We start from the raw sequence: 19746 nt of genomic DNA, 5'->3' as shown, positions 1-19746 counted from the left end.
GCATTGTACTTTCCAAATACTTAATTTCGGATTTAACGCACAGCCCTAGATTAAATGTTTCAGCTCAATACATTACAAATATTGCCATTTTACTTTTGTGTTTTTGCTCCACGTCAGTCTGCATGTCACTTTTTTTTTAAAATTCAACTCACCAATATAATGATGGAACAATGACTCCACTTTAACATTGCCAGTCTTTGATAAGAGACTTTAAATGTCATCTTCATACTGTAGATCCAGTCTGGTGTCCTTACCTGCTGCTGCCCAGGGCTGCCCTCACTCTGAAAGCCTTCCTGCTCCTTCAGCCCTGGTCCGGCACCTTCACCATGGACATCACTCAAGTGTAAGCACCACTACTCCTCCGCTCACCGCACCACATCATTATTAAGTTATTACACTACTCAATGCAGAGGCCAAGAAGCAATTATTAAGATACTGCCGACCACCCAAGTGCACCATTCATCACTATGAATTTCAAATAATCCCCAATTTGCCTGTGTAAGCAAGTGAAGTGGCCGTAATGAAAGTCTTGTTGAAGTGAGCCCAGTGCGCCACACTCGCTGTAAAACACGCACACAGTCATCTTATCGTTTGTCTGGGGAGTTTATATTAGCTTGGTACTGTCTGACCTCAGCATAATGTCTCAATAAAGGCATGTATTACAGCCCACTGCTTAAATCACTGACCGTCTTAACAAGCAGGTTTTCAGCACACGTCTATTCGGGTCAGGTGGGTTCATTTCAGTTAAAGATTTTTCTATTTTCTCACTTTCAGGGACTACAACGAGAAGAATGAGATAAAAGGACTGATACAGGAACAGCTCAACTCTTTGTCTAAGTAAGATTTTTCACTTCCTGTTCTTAACAATGCATACACGGGTTCAAAGTGGATGTTTTGAGTGGTCATTTGCTCATTATCGCTCATTGAAGACTTGTGAACCAGAGAAAAACATGTGGTTCTTTTCATTCCCTTTCATGCAAAGTTTCTAGTGAGACGTTTCAGACATGAAAGATGCTGTGGAAGTGTGAAAAAGTTCAATGGCCTTTTTGTATAAACTTCTGTATAAGCGTGTCGGCTTCTTGATAGTAGACCAAGCAGGAAGAGATATTATTCATATTTATCACATATTTAATCCAGAAGCTTTTGTCTGTAGAATCAATATGCATTTCTATACCACGGACATCTTTCTAGTTGGTTTGATTTTTTTTTTTATATTAAAAACAAATCAAGACATTTGAAATGAAGTCCAAAATCCAAACAATGAGCTGTTACTACCAGAGAATTAACTGTAAAAATCACCATCAGATATTTCATCTCAGTGCGACACAGCCATAGCATTAGCTGGATGATTTATTGAGCATTAAAAGCACATTCTGGGTAAGATATTTATTTTGTATGCTGCTCACACCCTTACTCATCAAGTGTAGTTGGAACTTTGTATCATATCATTTTGACTAAGTGAATTCTTTTTAATCAACTTCCGAATCAGATATTCCAGACTCACAAAGAAAGTGTCTAATCTAATATCAAAATATCAATCAATTCAAGTGTCTCAGCAATCAAATGCATTGTTTTGTAAAAGGTCTTTGTTATTTTTGTGGCAGATGAATAGTCACTCAGTTCCCCCCTGTGCAGTGTCTTGCTGTGTGTTATGCTGTTGCTCTGATTGTCTCTGCAGTGACATGAAGAGCGTGCTCCTGGACCCCGAGCTGAGCCTGCTGCAGCGGTGCCTCCTGGTGTCACGGTACGTCACTCTCACGGCAGGGGGGTTTAAAGGTGTGAGAGGTTTACACACACACTGGGGTTGTGTAGTTTTGCTAAAGCAGGGGTTTCTTTTCACACCAGGTAGCACCTGTGTAAAAAGTAGCTCTCTGTCTACGGTTACAGTAGATCCATACTATCAGGTCCAAAAGTAAGTCTTAGATTGGTCAAAACCGTGATAGAAGGGATTTTCAAATACCATTGATTGGATCAGGACTGTCATAACCCCACCATTTTTCTTTTCTTGTTTTCCTCCCCGCTAATATGATCATGAGCAAAATGTCCTACGCAAACATAGAGCAAAACCATGGCTAAAGTTCTAAACTACTGACTCAAGAAAATTACAGAAACATGGAAGATGGAATAAAGCAGCAGCTAAGTCTGGTTCGAACTAAACTAAGGATCAAATAAACCAATAAACTACAGAAGATTACCGATGGCAGCAGGCTACAGGCATTTGTCGGTCTCAGCATCATGAATTCATGCATCTTCCCTCTCATCACCCAATAGGTTGCGTTCACGTGGCATTACATCATTCTAAACAGTCCATAGTTTAAAACTGAAGTGGGCAGCTACAAATTCTGAGGTTGCAACTATGCGACCTGTGAAAATTCTGATTCAGAAGACTTTATTTCTTCCCGAGGGGCAATTGATTTGCAGCTTCCCAGCCAAACATTCGTTCATCTCTTAAATACAATACGTGGAAGAATAGGCTTAACACATACAAATTAAATACGTCGGCACGATGGCAACAACCTGGAGCCATAATCGATCTAAGACGACACATGAATGATTAAAATGAGACTCATCACTGTTTAGCAGCTTAATAGCTTAAGGTATGAAAGACAACAGTTAATCAACAGACGATTCTTTGTTGCTCGATTCTTCCAGAGTGAACTTAAGTCCTTCAGCTGGACTCCTATAAATTAAGAGCAGCTTTTTAAAATGTGGATGTTTTTGGCTTGGTTTGTGGTTAATATCTTTGTAATTTCTGGACCTAGTTTCACGCCATCTGTCTGCCACATAACTAAGATTAAATGATTTTCTCCAAAAGGTGGCCATGGTTATCCCTGAGGCTGTACGACTCCTGAACTCTCTTTAATTTGAGGTTGTCTCTTGCCTGTTGTTCAGGCTTTGCAGATTGTAATCTATGAGTGAGGTCCACTTTTATGCATTTTGTGTGGCTGTTTTTATATTGTTTGGTTGTATGGCTTTTTTTTCTGCTCAGAAGGAATTGCCCCATGTGGGATAAATAAAGTTGTCTGAATCTGAATGAATCTGAATCTGAATCAAAAGTGGAATCAAAACATTTGCGTGATATTAGTTGAAGGGACATTTAGCCAAAAGATGAATTTGGCAGGATTGGAGACCTAATTCCTCACCAATAATGATCTGGGAAAGCACTTGTATATTTTGTGTGTGGAGATTACTTTCAAAAACAGTCTTTCTCCCATGAGTCGTTTTGGCTCATGCCCTTTATCTGACATTATCTTATTCTACAGTACAATGTGAATGCAATCTACCTTCTGCTGTCCCATGTAATAAAGCCCACTGGACAGATGGAGAATGTGTTGTAAATCATTGTGAATACATATTAGGGACAAGTTTTGGTGTTTACGTACTGTGATAGTTTTGATCCCTATTTTCAGTTTCTAAATGCCACATTTTGATGAACATTTTTTTTTCCCCCCAGCTACCCTTTTGGTCCTGTCCCACTGTATTAGGTCCTGTGTGGTATTGCTTCCCATCAAAGTTAATACTGACCAAAGGAAACTCTATGTGCCACGCTTGACAAATTAGGTCAAAAACGAGGTCTTGCTTTGCATACGCCTTTGGGACATAAAAAAAAAAAAAAGAAGGAAGAAAATTCCAGAAATGTTCTTTCTTCTCGTTCTGTCTTTGTTGTTTGTGCCGTAGTGGCGTTAGAATTTGCTACAGCTACATCACAGAAACGTAATCCCCAAAAAAGTCATTTGAGGTTTAGTTCTCCACATATATCTAAGTTGCCTGACAAAATAATTGGCTGTATCTTTGCTGTAACTACAGTTTGATGTAAATCCTCTCCAAAAGGCATGACAGTGTGAGCTTGTGTCAGCAGCTCTGATCTGTGCCCCATTTCTCGTCTCCCCAGAGCATTCATCCGAAATCTGGAGCAGCCCTTTCACTTGATATGCAGAACCCTTCCCGCGTTTGCATTTTTCTATTTAAGACACGGTTTACCTGGGACGTCAAAACTCTGCTTCTTTTTATTTAATTAGCAAAAATGTCTGATTTTCGGCAATATGTAGTAATAGTTTAGATCTTGTTTAGTCATCCGTATCGCTTCAGGCATAGTTTAGTTTAGTCCTCATTTAGAGCTGCGTTGACATGCACCGTTTTAACAAGTTCAGAACCACTAACATTTGAGAGAGGACTCAAATATGTCCTGCTAAACTACTGCAAGAATCACATGTACTGCAGAATATGCTTGTAGATGTTTGAAACTACAGAGAGAGCAGGTTCTTTACATGATAAATCCCAGTCGAGAATAATAATTGCTGCTTTTGGTTCAATTGTAGTTAACAGGCGTAGTCCGGACCTTTCCCTTTTCTCCTCAATTAGCACTATACCTTTGTGGTTCACTGGGAGTTTATTGGCCGCAGGTTTTTATGTCATTGTTAACGTGGTCTGGTCTGTAGCCTAGCAACAGCTGTGTAGAAGCCCAGATGCAAGGCGTGTGCTTGTAAACCATAGAAGAAGAGGCCGAAGAATGAGCTGAGAGTAAATATAGCTACATTGGCTCCAGGGCTTCAGGGCTTCAGTGTTACTGGCCGTTAATGCACGGACATGACTTGGGTAGATCTTTAGTGTGGAATTTTTTGAGAAGGTTCTTATTGAAACTACAGTCTTTCCCCCCCTCCCTTTCTTGCTCTTTAAGGCTATATTCAAGTGTAAATGAATATTAGAGATAGAAAAGAGAGACATGTAGCCATTAAAGCTTTACCAAAAGACCACCAGACTATGTGGCTTTGATCGGCCCGATCTTGCATTTTTAAACGCAGACCGTAGACTAGACTTTTTCGCAGAAGGGATCTGCTCTGAGCAGCTTCATACCTGTAGCAGTAAGTGGGCTGGACGGATTCCCATGATGATCGTCCCTCCCCCAAGCTTTACCTCCTATTGACTGGAATATTTTCTGCCATTGTGAGTGTGGAGCTGTGTGCTAGTGTTTTGCTCAGATTTCTGCGGCATAGATTTTACTCCGCGCTCTTTAATATGATGTATGTTCGCTAGACGGACAGTGTTTAACTCACAGTGGGATAAATAGTTTGTTGTTCGTCCTCTGAGCGCTTAATGAGACGCACGAGGCTTTGCGTGATGTTAATGTAGAAGAGAGCGAAGAGGAAGCAGCAAGCGCTCATCGTAGTCAGCGTTGTTTGTAGCACACCGCGCCTCAGTTGACCCCTTTCTCTCTAATCAACGCCCTTAGGTTTCCGGCAAAAGCACTGGCGCACCATTATTTGTATGCAAGATTCCAACTTCCAGCTGTTGTTACGCCAAGCGGGAGATCGGGTCCTTGATCTTTTATCTGCCGCACTCGTTTAGTTCTGGGTTTGTCATCATTTGCAATCTTTTCACAAGAAGTACCACAAACTAAACTAGGGTTAAAGGAATAGGCCACCGTTTTTACATACTAAGATATGTTCTTAGCTCACTTTAGACGTGTTAATATATCCCCGTCTGGTCTTTGTCCGTGCGCTCTGTCACGCAAACGGAGCACATACGCAGCCTCTCCCACATGTCACATAGCTCCGAAAAAGCTCACGATAGAAGCTACCAAGCTCTTCCACGTGTTCCCTATTTAAATAAAGTTACGTGAAGTGTTTTCATGCGAAGTATATTTACCCAGAAATGTAGCATGTCGATTTTATAAGCAAATAAAAAGGGGGACTATATTGTGAGGCGTAATGATACGAGGAGCACAGCGTCCGCGTAGTAACTCCTAAAGACTTCCCCCGCTCACTTCCGTCAATAACCTTTAGGAGTTACTGCGCGGACGTTTTACTCCTCGTATCATTACGCCTCACAATATAGTACCCCTTTTTATCTGCTTATAAAATCGACATGCTACATTTCTGGGTAAATATACTTCGCATGAAAACACTTCACGTAACTTTATTTAAATAGGGAACACGTGGAAGAGCTTGGTAGCTTCTATCGTGAGCTTTTTCGGAGCTATGTGACATGTGGGAGAGGCTGCGTATGTGCTCCGTTTGCGTGACAGAGCGCGCGGACAAAGACCAGACGGGGATATATTAACTCGACTAAAGTGAGCTAAGAACATATCTTAGTATGTAAAAACGGTGGCCTATTCCTTTAACAAGGACTAAAATAGGGGGACAAACATTTTATTTCTGAACAATGACTAACTAAAAACCATAAAAAACAATATTTAAATATTCCCTTATGTAAGCCAAGACTAGAACCAACTAAAGCTGCTCATTTACCGCAGTTTGAGAAAAGCTCTCTAGGCTCATATTCTTGCAGTCTACTGATGCTCATGGTAAGACCGAATATTTTCCGAGGTTATACATGTAGAGGTGGCCCGTTTGTTTGTTTTTCTTCCAATGAGTTATTGTCGTGCCTTATTTCAGGTTATTTGGAGACGAGTCGGACCTGCACTTCTGGACCGTGGCGTCCCATTACCTGCAGTCGTTCGCTCAGGCCCGACTGATCAATTTGTCGACGGGAGAAACCCAAAATGAAGAGGCTCAACCATCGCCTCAGAATCACCTGGATATCTGCCACGACGTCCTCTGTGAGAGCTCCTATTTCCAGGTCAGTGCGAAACAACACCACACAGTTCACTGGGTCGCTATGTAGTTCTGTTGAATACAAGTTGTACATTCCTCAATAAGAAACCACTGGAGGAGACTCTAAGCCGCAAACAAACTGACAGCAGCGCGGCCAGCCATAATGTCAACAACTCTGCCCGCTGTACAATACACTCTGCTGTACAGCTGGAATACAAACGATGGTTTTCTCTTCACAACACACACATTTATATATCAGAAATACTACAGTAATACTTGTATCACATGTAAGTGCAAGCTCTAATTCTCAACTCGATCTCCATTGTCATTTTCAAGTCGTAATAGTCATAAATAAGTAGTGTTTTGATCAAGTAACCAACTCTCTGACTGCTGCCCCAGTGTCATGACCCCGCATTGAAATGACTCAGTCTAAAATCCAAGCATTGTGTTTTGCTGCGTCACTGTTTGGACCCATTCGTCTTTGAGATGACATGGCTGAACGCGCTCCAGTCCTTCTGCCTCTGTTTTTCACTTTAATTATCCACTCTGTTTGCTCTGGGATGGAGAAGTTTGTGCTGAAGATTGATTGGGCTTTCTCCATCTCCAAACTCGATGTAAAAGTTTACTCTACACCCGGGCGGTGCCAGACATCAATGCATCCTAATATTAGCTTTCCTTGTTCAAGAATACAATTTCAGAACTTGAAATTACTGAAGGCAGATTGACGCCATGGCATTTATAAATACTACCTCAACAACACAAATGTTTCGGTATGGATTCCTGGAACAAGTATGAGCACTAATTATTACAAATACAAGGTGAGGCATCACTTTGTGCAAATTTCTTCACTGTTTTGTGTTAAAATGTTGCTTCAGGAGCATAGAATTAGATAGGGGATAGGAGCTACAAGTGTATATTCTGTTTGCCCCTTTGTATTGATTGCATTTGGTGTGGAGTTTTTTGAGAAGGTTGGACATTTTTCATTTTTTGGAAACTGAAGTCTTTTTTCCCACCTTCTTTACACATTGACGTTGTTAAAGGGTCAGCTAATGTAATGCTTTGTTGTTATATATGTATATATATATTAATGGCATTTTAAAAACTGTTTTAGTAGAATTTGTATTGATTCAATTGCTTTCACCTACAGTGGGAGGAAAAAGTGAGTACCACACTGTTTGGAATTTCTCACATTTCTGCCTAAATTGGTCACTAAATGTGGTCTGATCTTTATTAAAATCACAAGAATGATTAAACAGTGTCTGCTTAAACTAATAGCACCTAAACACCACACCCACCACCTTTACATTTTATCATATTTTTACTGGCCATAACATGTAAACATTCACAGGAGAGCATGGAATAAGTAAGTACACCGCCTGAATCTCACTGAACAGCAGCAATTTTGTAAAGAGGTACATACAGGGGTTCACTTACTTATTCCACGCTGTTGTGAATGTCTCAGGTTTTTCTGCAAAATATCTTGATAAACTTGTGAATTCATTTTCTACTGATGATAGCACATTGTCCAAGCCCTGAGGCAACACCATGATTTTCCCTGCTGCTTCTTCACAGTGGGGATAGGGTTTTGATGTTGGTGTGCTGATCCATTTTTTGTCCACACATGACGTTGTGTGTTCCTCCCAAACTATTCAACTTTGTGTGCTGTGGAGCGTCCAAGTGCTCTTTCGCAAACCGAAGTTGAATAGATGGGGCGCTGCACATGTGGCGGAGCTCTTTACTCTCCCTATTGTAGTAGTGGGTTTAAGTCCTGGCTCTAAAGGTGTTTTTTTAACTCCTGCTCTTCAACTGCGTTCACCTTGATATGTCCTGTCTAATGAAGCCCACGAGCCTTCTGGAAAAAAGCTAAAAAGAATCATAGAAATCCATTTAAAAGAATTATATCACTGGTAAGAGCAGTAAAATATATATTTAAAGTACATTTTGTCATTTTAATTTTATCATGTTAAATCCTCTTTGATGTGCATTTCATTTTTAATACATGCTTGGCCATTATCTGGAAACACATGAAGTATTTGTTCGCTGCTGCTGCTGCAAAACATTTTTCCCAAGTGGAGCATTAAAAAAGCAATTAGGCTTTACCATCTGCACTCAACTCAAACATGACTTTCAGGTAGACCATTTTCCAAAAACACAATTCATCAACTGAATGTATATAGAATCAGAGTCAATCAAAGAACTATGGTGCATAACACTATTATGCATTTTGATTTATTACATTTGACGACAATAACAAGGAATTAAACTACTACTTTTTAATAACACACGATGAGGGCATGCAGTATGTTGCTATACACTTACAAATCTGAAAATAAGTCTTCAGAAATATATAATTACATTACTTTCATAGCACTTTGGATTAAATGCGACTTGTTTTAGTAGCAAAACAACAATCGGCAACAAATTCTCAGCTGAAAGTTTATCCTCGTCCCGAACGATTTCAACGAAGGTCATGACTGATCGATATTACTGTGGTGGTGTTTTTGCGCTGTAGCATCAATCTGTCTCTTGCTAAGTTTGAAATATCACCTCATTGATCAATGCGTGTCTCTCTGTCAACACAGCGAACAAGTCCCCATCTCCAGCCCATAGTTGCAGGACGTCAGACTGAATTATCAGATTTCCGAACGCACTGTGATCGTGGTATTTTTCAGTACCGTTTGCTTATTGACTCTGCACTGCGGATACGCCTTTTCCTTGTTTTTCTTGGACTCACACAGTTGTCTGGATCAGTCTCCGTTGTCATAAAGCATCTCCAGTGGCAGCCGCCCGGCCATAATTACTAATACCCTCGACTCCAAGTTCCTAAACTCAATCCGCCCCTTTCTGCAGGATTTATGTTCAGGGCCACAGCTCACACAAGGCTTCATCATAATAAAGAAAAGCCTCGCGTTCGATACAAAGACACAACTCCCACCATCGCACTGCCAGCACAGGCTCTTATTCACTTTATACGCCGGCGTTACATTGGATCTTGTGCTCTCTAGTCTCTCGTAAGAAAATGAGATGCGGTGCCGGGAAAATCTATTCCTGTTTTGATGTTTGAAAGCAATTTGCGATGATCTTTTACCGAGGACCATGTCATAAAAAATGGAAAAGATAAACACAATAAACAGCAGACCGAGAGGCGATACAATCTTAATATGAATATTTTAAAGACTTTGAAATTACTTTTTAAATTACACTTTTCATCTTGGCTCATTCTTTCCTCGCAAAATCTCTCCCTTTTTTTTTAGTCTCCCCTGAGCTTACACACAGTTTCTCATTATTTTTTTATTGATTGAGTGTGTGCAAATAGGGAATCCATCATGACGCTCTTAATGCTCCACAGAAATTTCAGTTGGACAGAGTGCACCTGCAGGAAGTGAAGCGCTCCAGCTACGACCATACAAAGAAATGTGCCGACCAGCTCCTCCTGCTGGGACAGGTAGGTACTGCACCACCACAGGATTCACACGTAACACTGACAGCATATTTTGTTAATTCATAGTTTAGATAGTTTCTGATATTTAAGTACATTTCCATCCATCTTTTAAAATTAAAGCTTGGCCATTTTTATAAAGAGATATTCTACATATTTATTAGTGAGAAAAATATGTTTATGTTGAGACTCTAAATGAACAGGACGTGACGCTATCACACAGAAATCCACGAAGCCTCTGTTTATAAGGTCCTTCACTAAACTTGATCAAACCTATTAAATATTTTGTCTGCCTGTAATGTATTGCTGGGTTGCAGGTGACATCACAGCATTCTAAAGGCCGATAATATTATATAGAGGTAAAATTATTTAGTTTTTGAGGACATTTTTGATCTTGTACAGAGAGATCATGGACCCAGTGACTGATATTAATGATCATTTTTGTAATTCATAAATTTTCTTTTTGGATACAACTGGTGAAAGTGTATTGCTGTTAATAGGGAAAAACTGGCTTCTGGCCCCCTGTGGGCCCTGTGACATCATCATCACATTCTAGAACCTGCAACCAAGCAATTGTTGTGTGTGTCCTGGTGCTTTCCTGCCTGTACTACAGTGAAAACTACAACTGGGGACAGTAGCAGTTGTCCACTTGGAGACAATAAACCAAACTAACTAACTAATGATATTTTGTAAGCACGTACGCTATTTTTAGTTGCACTACAAAAAGTACAAAGGCTTAATGGTATAAAGTATTCATAAAAGCCTGAATAAAAGCATAATTTAAGACAAGGATCTCCGACCAGTATTACTCCAGCCCTTTCCATGTAGCTCCCCAAAGGCTTTCAAAATTTCTTCCTTACAAACATGGGACTCATGCATGTAAACACGCCGCGCCGGATTGTAAGGCTAATGTTGGGCTAATTTGCATCTGTTGTCCCACACTCTCAAACACACTCCATTCATCCTGGCCTATTATACATGTTTTTAGTAGTAGGGGAAACCGGAGTACCTACGCAAACAGGGGAAGAGCATGCAAACTCCACACAGAAAAGCCCCGTTCAGTTGGGAATTGAACCCAGGACCTTCTAGCTGTGTAGCACAAGCACTAGCCGCTGCGCTACTGTATCCTTTTGCCGCCAAAGTTGTATATTAACTACACAAGTGTCTTTTTAAGTAGTTTTCTGACATTTTTGTCAACTGAAACCCATGAATTTATTTGATTTAATAAGTATTTTGTTTTGAAACATCCCATTTTAAGCCAACTTTACCCACCAAATGTGAGTTTCAAAACAGACTCTGATTATTTTTTACAACGTGAACTCCAGCCACAAATTTACAATCACAAACGGGCCTGTGCCTCCAAACATCCCCCTCTCCCTGCACTTAGCTGCGCATATATGCACGCTCTATAATGGCTCTAAGGATATATGCCTGCTGTCTGAGGTAATGATGCTTGCGAGAGGATAAGTGCCACCCCCTTTCTCCCCAGAGCCTCATCTGTTGGGGATTTAAGACACCTCCAGCGCGTTCAATGTCACCACTCCGGCGCCCCCCTTATCGTGCGGCGCAATCAGGAAACACTCTGATGAAAGAGCATACCTCCAATAAGCCGACTCCTCTGACCCTGCTATGAGCTACTGCCATTGTCTCGCCCAGATGAAGAGCCTAGATAATCAACATAATTTCCCCCCGGGCCGCTCCGCATTGTTGGATGTGTCTTTGTGGTTACCTGGCTTCTTTCTTCTCCGTAACCTCTTCTCTTGTCTGTCGCCGCTCAGACGGACAGAGCGGTGCAGCTACTCTTGGAGACCAGCGCGGACAACCCAAGCTACTACTGCGACTCGCTCAAAGCCTGTCTCGTCACCACCATCACCTCATCAGGGCCGTCCCAGTCCACCATCAAACTAGTGGCCACCAATATGATCGCGAATGGCAAACTAGCAGGTTTGTGATGTGTTTTGATATATATTTTGCCATTCAAATCTCCAGTCACAAGTAGGGAGTGTATTTTCTCACATATACATAAACAAAACTCACCACTTGGTCCTAAAGGTGATGGTTCATCTGTTGTTCACTGTAGATTTGATATATTGAAGCAGAACATTATCGCAATAAACAATATTATTGACTCTAAAGATACTTGATGCTGTCAACTCTAAAGCTCTAAACTCTAATTCATGAAATATAATGTAATCCAATGTGCTTCAGTTAAAAATCTATGTTTTACAAAGAAAAATGCTATTAAATGTGTAGGCGATAAGGTGTATTGAACAATAAGTGGATATCGTGATTATTGTGACAGCCGTAGTTGTTTGGGAATGTTTTGAGTTCAATTATAAGAACTTTATTTATCTTGCAATAAAAACATAATGAGGCCTGTTATATTTGCTGCTTGTGGTCAATGTTCCAACAGGAAAATTTAAATGAAGTCCCATTTATTACCCTTATTTGAAATAGATTGTAACATTGATTAGCTTATCCCCAGAAGTGAATAGAATAGAATAGAATAGAATAGAATAGAATAGAATAGAATAGAATAGAATAGAATAGAATAGAATAGAAAAAACTTTATTGTCTACCATGCACAATGATGGCAGAAATCAGTTCATTATAAAATCAGTTCACTGCAGACACAGTAGCAGCAGGTACACTTCATTAAAGGAAAGGAAACATTCCCTTGCTCTAATATTAACCAAAACACACAGTTCATTCTAGTACTAATGCTGCTACTGTGACTTTTTTACAAAATTATGTAATTTCTGTGTTATATTTTTCCAGTTCATAGCTGCCATGGTTGACTGCAACAGACAATGAAAAGCATGAAAAATCTATCCCGTTTCTAAAGCCATAGAGCTGCTCAATACCCATCTTTGTGTGCACGATATTGACGGTCCCTCCCACGTGTATAAGACATCGACTGTTTCTCTCTCTGTCAGAGGGCGTCCAGCTGCTGTGTTTGATTGACAAGGCGGCGGATGCGTGCCGGTACCTGCAGACCTACGGGGAGTGGAACCGCGCTGCTTGGCTGGCGAAGGTAACGCTGTGTGACACATCCATCTACATGAAGCTTTAGATATAAAGCAGTATTTAGACCGTGGTTACATTTCACAATACGCAGGGTGTATTGTGACTCTTTATATTTCAAAATAGGTGAATGTTTGTGATGGCAAAATGTTTTAGAGGTCTGAACTCTTTAGACCCCATGAAGACACATAAAGTTTGCTCGTTTTTTACTGCTTTAAATTACCATTGTCATTTCCGTTGTGATTATTCTTGCGACTCTCCCATTAGGTAGTGAAGCTTTATTGAATGTATGAATGCGTAAATTTGTTGCCAGGTGCGTCTGAACCCCTCTGAGAGCTCGGACGTCCTGAAGCGTTGGGCCGAACACCTCTGCTCCCCTCAGGTCAATCACAAATCCAAGTGCATCCTGGTGCTGCTGTCTCTTGGCTGCTTCTACAAAGTGGGAGAGATGCTCCACAGGTGAGGCGCAGTGAGGCCTAGTGAAAGGACATGTGGAGGTAGAATAACACGAAAGTTAAGTCTTTAGGGCGCTTAACGTTACAGCACAGAAATAACCTTTATAACGGGATGGACGTTCATGACAATTAGGGATAACAAGGGAAAACACTAACCATGATTACTGGTGATCTTACGGGGTTAGAGCTTTAGCTTTAGTAATCATATTACCTTATAATAAATGACTGTTCCTTGTAATCACTGTAATTACCATATTTTTACTCTTGTGTTAATATCTGCGGCTGCACTTTTGAATTCAACAGATTCGAATCGTGACACATAGTCGAGCATTGCCTTGTGTACCCGCACCCTTGGTGTGTGCCCTCTCAAGAGATTATAACTGTTCGAGAAGCTTTGACGTTTATCAATACAAAATACAGATCATTCATGTTGCGTTCTTTAACTCTTCTATAAACACAAAAACTGTACATTTCACTTCTTTTATTTAGTTAAGTAAATATGCTCAATGTCTTTTTTTAAGTAGCACAATTGCGTCAAATGGGAGGTTAGTTCAGTATACTTCATGACCAGATTAAATGTATTTTCGGATTCTCCTCAATCTCCAATAATATTTGGCTTTACTTTAACATTGTCTCACCATACAGCACAAACATCTGAACTATAGGATGTACCATAAAATGTAATTTCAGAAACACTTACCACACAAGCGTACTTTGCTTTTAGTTTCAGTGTCTCCCTAGACCTAAGGACTCTTTTACTCTTTTGTCCTAGTCGAGTATTGATCTGCAGGACTTCTTCAACCTCTTCGTCTCACTGACATAACCGGGCACTTAAGAGACCGTTATCAGTAAATCATGAACACAAGGCTGACATCCGCTTTAGCCGCACACCTATCACCGCTGTAGCGATGATAGTTTAGGACAATGGCCCTCTCCTCGCTCTCATTTCCCTCTCTTTGTCCCTTATGTCCATGTTCGGGGCAGTATGCGTCAGTTTGATCGAGCCGCCCTCTTCATCGAGGCCTGTCTGAAGTACGGGGTGATGGAGGCCAACGACGCATCCAATATCCTTTTTTCAAAAACGGCATTACCAAGGAGCATTCATTTCAGGGCTAAAGCACTTCACTCTCTTCATCCATTTCTATAAGTGAGCGGTGAACACAGGAAAGCTCTTACACAATGGACTTTGATTTAAGCCTAAACAGATGAAAGTAAAGGTCAGGGGTGTAACATTTTGTCTTGTAATTATCTTTTACTATCATCAACATTTATAACAAAAGAAGAGCCAGTCAGTTTTTCAAGAGAGAAACATGTATATAACTAAATCCATTAGAGCACAATGACATGATCACAAACTGAGGCCTTGGCAAGTCCAGATTACATTTACATTGGACGTTTTGATTTGGACACTGATGGGAACACAAAGCATCAAGAGAACTAGAGTCTCATGAACAAAAGGTCACGGGTTCGAATCCCAGCTCCTGCAGCTGTACATTGTGTCCTTGGGCAAGACATCACTCACCTTGCCTCCAGTGTGTGTACACATTGGGGTGTGAATGAGGGTGTGAATGGGTGAGTGGTTTTTTTTGCTGTAAAGCGCTTTGGGCCTATTTTAAAATAGTGTCCACGACAGAAAATGGTCACATTGTCCCAACACTCAACAGTTCAAGACTATGACCCCCTTTGCTGTCAAAATTCACCCAAAAAATGTCCCACATTGTATTAAATTGTATTAAACAAAAAGGACTTAATTAGATACTGATACCAATTCAAAAACAAACAAAAGTGAACTCCAGTCCAGATGTTCGTTTCGTCATTATTTATGTGAGTAATCAAGTGCTGTACAAGAGCCTAAAGTAAAAATATAATCGTTTTTAATGCTTTTTCACTATTGTTATTTGGTTTACACAGATGGAAGGTTTCAAGCAACTACTTAAGCGAATCACTTCACTTTCAATGATTTGTGATCATTAGCACAAAACTGGTTAATCGGGGTAGTGTTCAAATGTAAGAAGGTACAATTAAAAAAAAAAAAAACTGTATATAATTGTAATTGCAAGTGTAAATACTGCATCTGAATGTTTATCCTTTTGCCGGTGCTTTATATCTTATATTGTGAATGGACTCTTAAACAAGAATGCTCATTGGCCACTGTATAAACCTGCTGTCACTTTGCCTCTGCCCAGGGACTACAGATGAAACTTAGCTTGTAGCTATAGCTAGTTTGTGTAACACATTTGTTGTGCAATGTCCCTGTCAATTAAATAAATAAACTTCAGGTTGATAGTTTGAATTTAGAGGGGAATACCTTTTCCTCAGTCACACTAGAAATATTACTCCATTAGTGGGTGAGAGTTTCACTTGCCTTAGGTTTAGAAATGTCATGTTTTTGTGCCACAATACACAAAGTACAAATTGTGCTGCAACACTCAACTAAAGAAGATTATACTATTGAATACAAAAACATGTAATTTAGGTCCCATGTGTGCACTTTATATGCAGTTCTGCACATGCTATTTTCAAGTCTCTTAGTATTGCATACATATTTATTGGTCTATTGATTTGACCACTTGGGCCTGTCACAAGAGCAGGGGATGCTCAGATGCAATTTCTCCATCTGTGAGATCAATAAAGTATCATCTTATCTTATCTTATCTTATCTTATCTTATTGTTTATTACTATTCCATGGTCTCGACTTGGTTTAGCCTCAGCCGCTTAAACGTCGAGCCTAAAAACAATATTTATAGTTGAAGTATATTTATTGCCTACAGTAAACGCACGAGTTGACCTCTGGCTTGTTCATTGGTCACTTTTGGCTCTGCTCCAGCCAATGATTAATTACACCGGGCCGCGCTGGACCAGGCTTGTCTGGCAAGATTTATCCAACTATATTTCTCAACAAAATGTGGTTGGATAAATTCTCAGACAAACACGGAGTATAGTGAAGATAAATCACAGAAAAATGTTAAGTGATGATGTATCTTGAAGATGATGCAGTACATGGCCACTGATGGGTGACTCATTGTACTGGTTAGCTTAGATTAGTTCATATATTTGTTTTACAAGCAGGAAAACTGAGCGAGCTTTAAGATATTAGCGAGTTAATTAGGACTTGATTAATTTTAGAGCTGGTGTATTCAAAACCTCTTGAAGCATTGAACCACTTTCATTAATTTAAAAGGCAAATGCAACAACAGCATTTAACACATGAATGAAAAGGAGCAGAAAGAAGTAATAATTTGATTCAGAAGTACCTCTATCTGTTGGCAGCCTGCAATTCCGTGTCTTTGTAACCCATGTGAGAGCTGAAGCAGTGTTCAAAACACTTCAGCTTCTTAAGAGCCATGCTTGAGCAGCGAGCTTGGAGCAAAACTATCAACACATTTCTATGGGTAGAGCATCCCCTGCTCTTGTGACAGGCCCAAGTGGTCAAATCAATAGACCAATAAATAGTTGATGGAAGTTCCAATGGAAAGATGCACAATATATAATTCATTCTGTGTAGGTTAGGGCGGGGCACCGTTCCTTATTATTCTGTTCTGTTGGTCAATCTACAGAATTCTGGTCCCAGTTGCATAAAATGTTCATGCCCACGCGTCATCAAATCTAAAACCGTTCTCAGCAGTGGTAGAGCACATAACGTTTCCAAACTTTTCATAATGTATGCAGATTGCAGTTTTCTCCTTGACCTCCTTTGCACATAAGCTGATCGAGGCGGCCTTCCTGGACTACGCCCGGCTGCTGCGCACCTTGGGGCTGAGGGAGGGCTCTGCTCTGTGGGCGTCCCGGGCCGGTACTGCAGGAGAGGCCCTGATGGAGGAGCTGTTCCAGGGGGAGGGGGGCGGCCAGGAGAATCTACTGGCCGACGATGAGGTGGAAGTGGGTTTGGAGAGCACTGAGTGAAGGGGATAACGTTTGGAAAAATGAAGTTTATTGCCGCTCAGTGTGTGTGTGTGTGTGTGTGTGAATAATCAAAACCCTGTGTGCGTTACAAGCCAGCAAAACTTTCTTCAATGCATTACTTTTCATTAATGTTTCAGGTCAAAAGGAAAGTGTGTTTTATCTTTATCTTGAACAAAACACACTGTCATATGCTAATTAGTCTGAGTTTAGTGGATCATTTTCTAATTAATTGGCTGCACACACGAGGTGAGGGGTACTTTGAGTTGAAATGAAAGACTCATAGGGTTTGCAAGACCAAAAGGTTGGGAACCACTGATCTAAATCATTACGCCTGCACAGCTTGATTGTTTACACACACTTTTGGATGTTCTACTATGACTACTTTAAGGTGCAGGCCACCATCTATCTGTTTGTCTATGAACCCTTGTGTTAGACCCTCCACAGACACGTCTCCTCCCACTAATATAAAGATCCACGTCGCTGAAGTCTGGTTGTGATTCCAATGTGTTTTTGAAGTGTGATGTTTCCACTTTGCGAGAGTGCGCAGATGTGTTTGCATGCAATGTTTAAAAAAAATGCAATTTTCCTTAAGATTGCCTGAAAGGGCAACTGGACGCACGTTGTTGACGATTATTGTTGTGTGGTTGATGTTTTATGAGTTTGATTTTTGAATGTTTACTTCCTAAGCTTTATTTTTACCATTAATGTAATCTTGAAAGCATTTCTGAAATTGTAATTGTTGAATTTAGCCTTGATTCCACCAAAAATTACAATTACTTCCCCATTTGGGTTTTAGCAACATTAAGAAATAATTGTAAACTCATTTACCGTATTTTCTGGACTAAAACGTTGCTCCGGAGTATAAGTCACACCAACCGTGGCAACTATCTGGGCACTGAGACGTAACTGCACCATTGACAAGCCTCTTCCGGCAGCACGTTGTTCAAGCACCAGTTTGCAAACCCGTTCCTCTAACTGTGGCCATGTAGCTTTTAGCCCTCAATTTGCTTTTTTTGTTTTCTTCATTGCAGTAAGAGTAACCTCCACTTTTAGCCAGTCCCTCGCAAGTTCCTCCCTTACTCCACGCTATTTCTGCTGCTTGATTACCGTTGTTTTTAATCTTCAGTGGTGCAGGAGTAGCAGATACTGGTACACAAGCCTAGAGCGCCCTCTAGCAGCTGTCAGTATGAAAAAAACAAGCGTATGAAATGATATATTTTGATATACATGTCCCACCTGAGTATAAGTCGCACCTTCAGCCAAACTATGAAAAAAAGTGCGACTTATAGTCCGGAAAATACGGTAATACGCTAGCTAGTATCATTTTTTATGGTGCATGGTGTGATGCAAAACCCAGCTGCTCTGTTTGGACATTAACTTGAATTTTCCTGTGTGTACATACGTTTTTGTCTTTGTTCCTCATAAAATGCACATTATCAAAAACATATCTGTGGAAAAATAGGTTCATCATCTGCAGTAAAGCACAAGAAATCATAAGCAAATAAAAAACACGGATTTTGCCCTGGCACATGCTCTGCCAAATAAAATCATGTTGACTCACATATAAAAACATAATTTGTATTCCCTATAAATAGAAGCAACATCTGTCGTCCTTAGGGCGATATGTCACTAAGTAGGTCTTATTCTACGTAAGAAATATGTCGCCCTGAGTCCAGCACTAAACGAATGTGGACTTTTGTTTACCCTGAAGTCAACAGAGCATCATATAAAAAATAAAGCCAATACATTTTTAACATATCAGTCACATGTTAAACTGGACTCTGCCGTAGCTGTTGGTGGAAACAAGGCTCTCGACTTTCACACCGTATGCCTGAATCTTTTGTACTGCACTTTTTATTTTATTTTTTGTTACCAAATCTGCCACTTTTGGAGTGATTTTGAATGACTTCCTTTGCAGCCGCTGGTGAAGTAAGTGACCAAAGCCTAAGTTGTGTACTATCTTCATTCCTCTCTATTGCAGCTGTATTAACACGGTCTGCACTTCTTAACACAACCAGTGATTTTGCGCACATCTGGAGATGATTTTGACCCTGATCCACTTTCATCTAAGTACTCTGTTTTTAGAGATGCAGTCACTTGTTGCACAGTCTGGCATTGACTCACTCTCAGTCCAAATTGTGCTTTTATTTCCCACTTTAAAACTGGAGAGGGTCCTTGCACCTTTTTATTTTTGTGTTTTTTTTTGTGTGATTTTTTTTGTAAGACTAGATTGTCCCATTGGTGGTTGTAATATACAGGATCAGCTGTGGAAAAATAGTGTTGGATCTGCAAGCTAAAGGTCTGTACTTTACTGTGTTTGTATTCTTCACTGAAGACTTGTATAAGGATTGTTAACAACATGGCTGTGCA

The 19746-nt window shown here is 40.3% G+C and overlaps 1 protein-coding gene across 1 annotated transcript in view; it reads left to right on the top strand.

Moving 5' to 3' along the window:
• wdr11 (WD repeat domain 11) overlaps window positions 1-18293 on the top strand; it is a 79053-nt gene extending 60760 nt beyond the window's left edge. Inside the window, exons 20-29 of the mRNA XM_079559709.1 lie at window positions 235-343; window positions 775-837; window positions 1679-1744; window positions 6396-6579; window positions 9904-9999; window positions 11772-11937; window positions 12930-13027; window positions 13331-13476; window positions 14457-14539; window positions 17177-18293. Coding sequence (XP_079415835.1) covers window positions 235-343; window positions 775-837; window positions 1679-1744; window positions 6396-6579; window positions 9904-9999; window positions 11772-11937; window positions 12930-13027; window positions 13331-13476; window positions 14457-14539; window positions 17177-17376 — 1211 coding nt within the window. The 3' untranslated portion in view covers window positions 17377-18293. The remainder of the gene's footprint in view (window positions 1-234; window positions 344-774; window positions 838-1678; window positions 1745-6395; window positions 6580-9903; window positions 10000-11771; window positions 11938-12929; window positions 13028-13330; window positions 13477-14456; window positions 14540-17176) is intronic.
• Window positions 18294-19746: the final 1453 nt, after the last annotated feature.

Source organism: Gobius niger (genome assembly GCF_951799975.1).
Source record: "Gobius niger genome assembly, chromosome: 7".
Taxonomy (NCBI): domain Eukaryota; kingdom Metazoa; phylum Chordata; class Actinopteri; order Gobiiformes; family Gobiidae; genus Gobius; species Gobius niger.
This window is presented reverse-complemented; position numbering and strand designations above follow the sequence as displayed.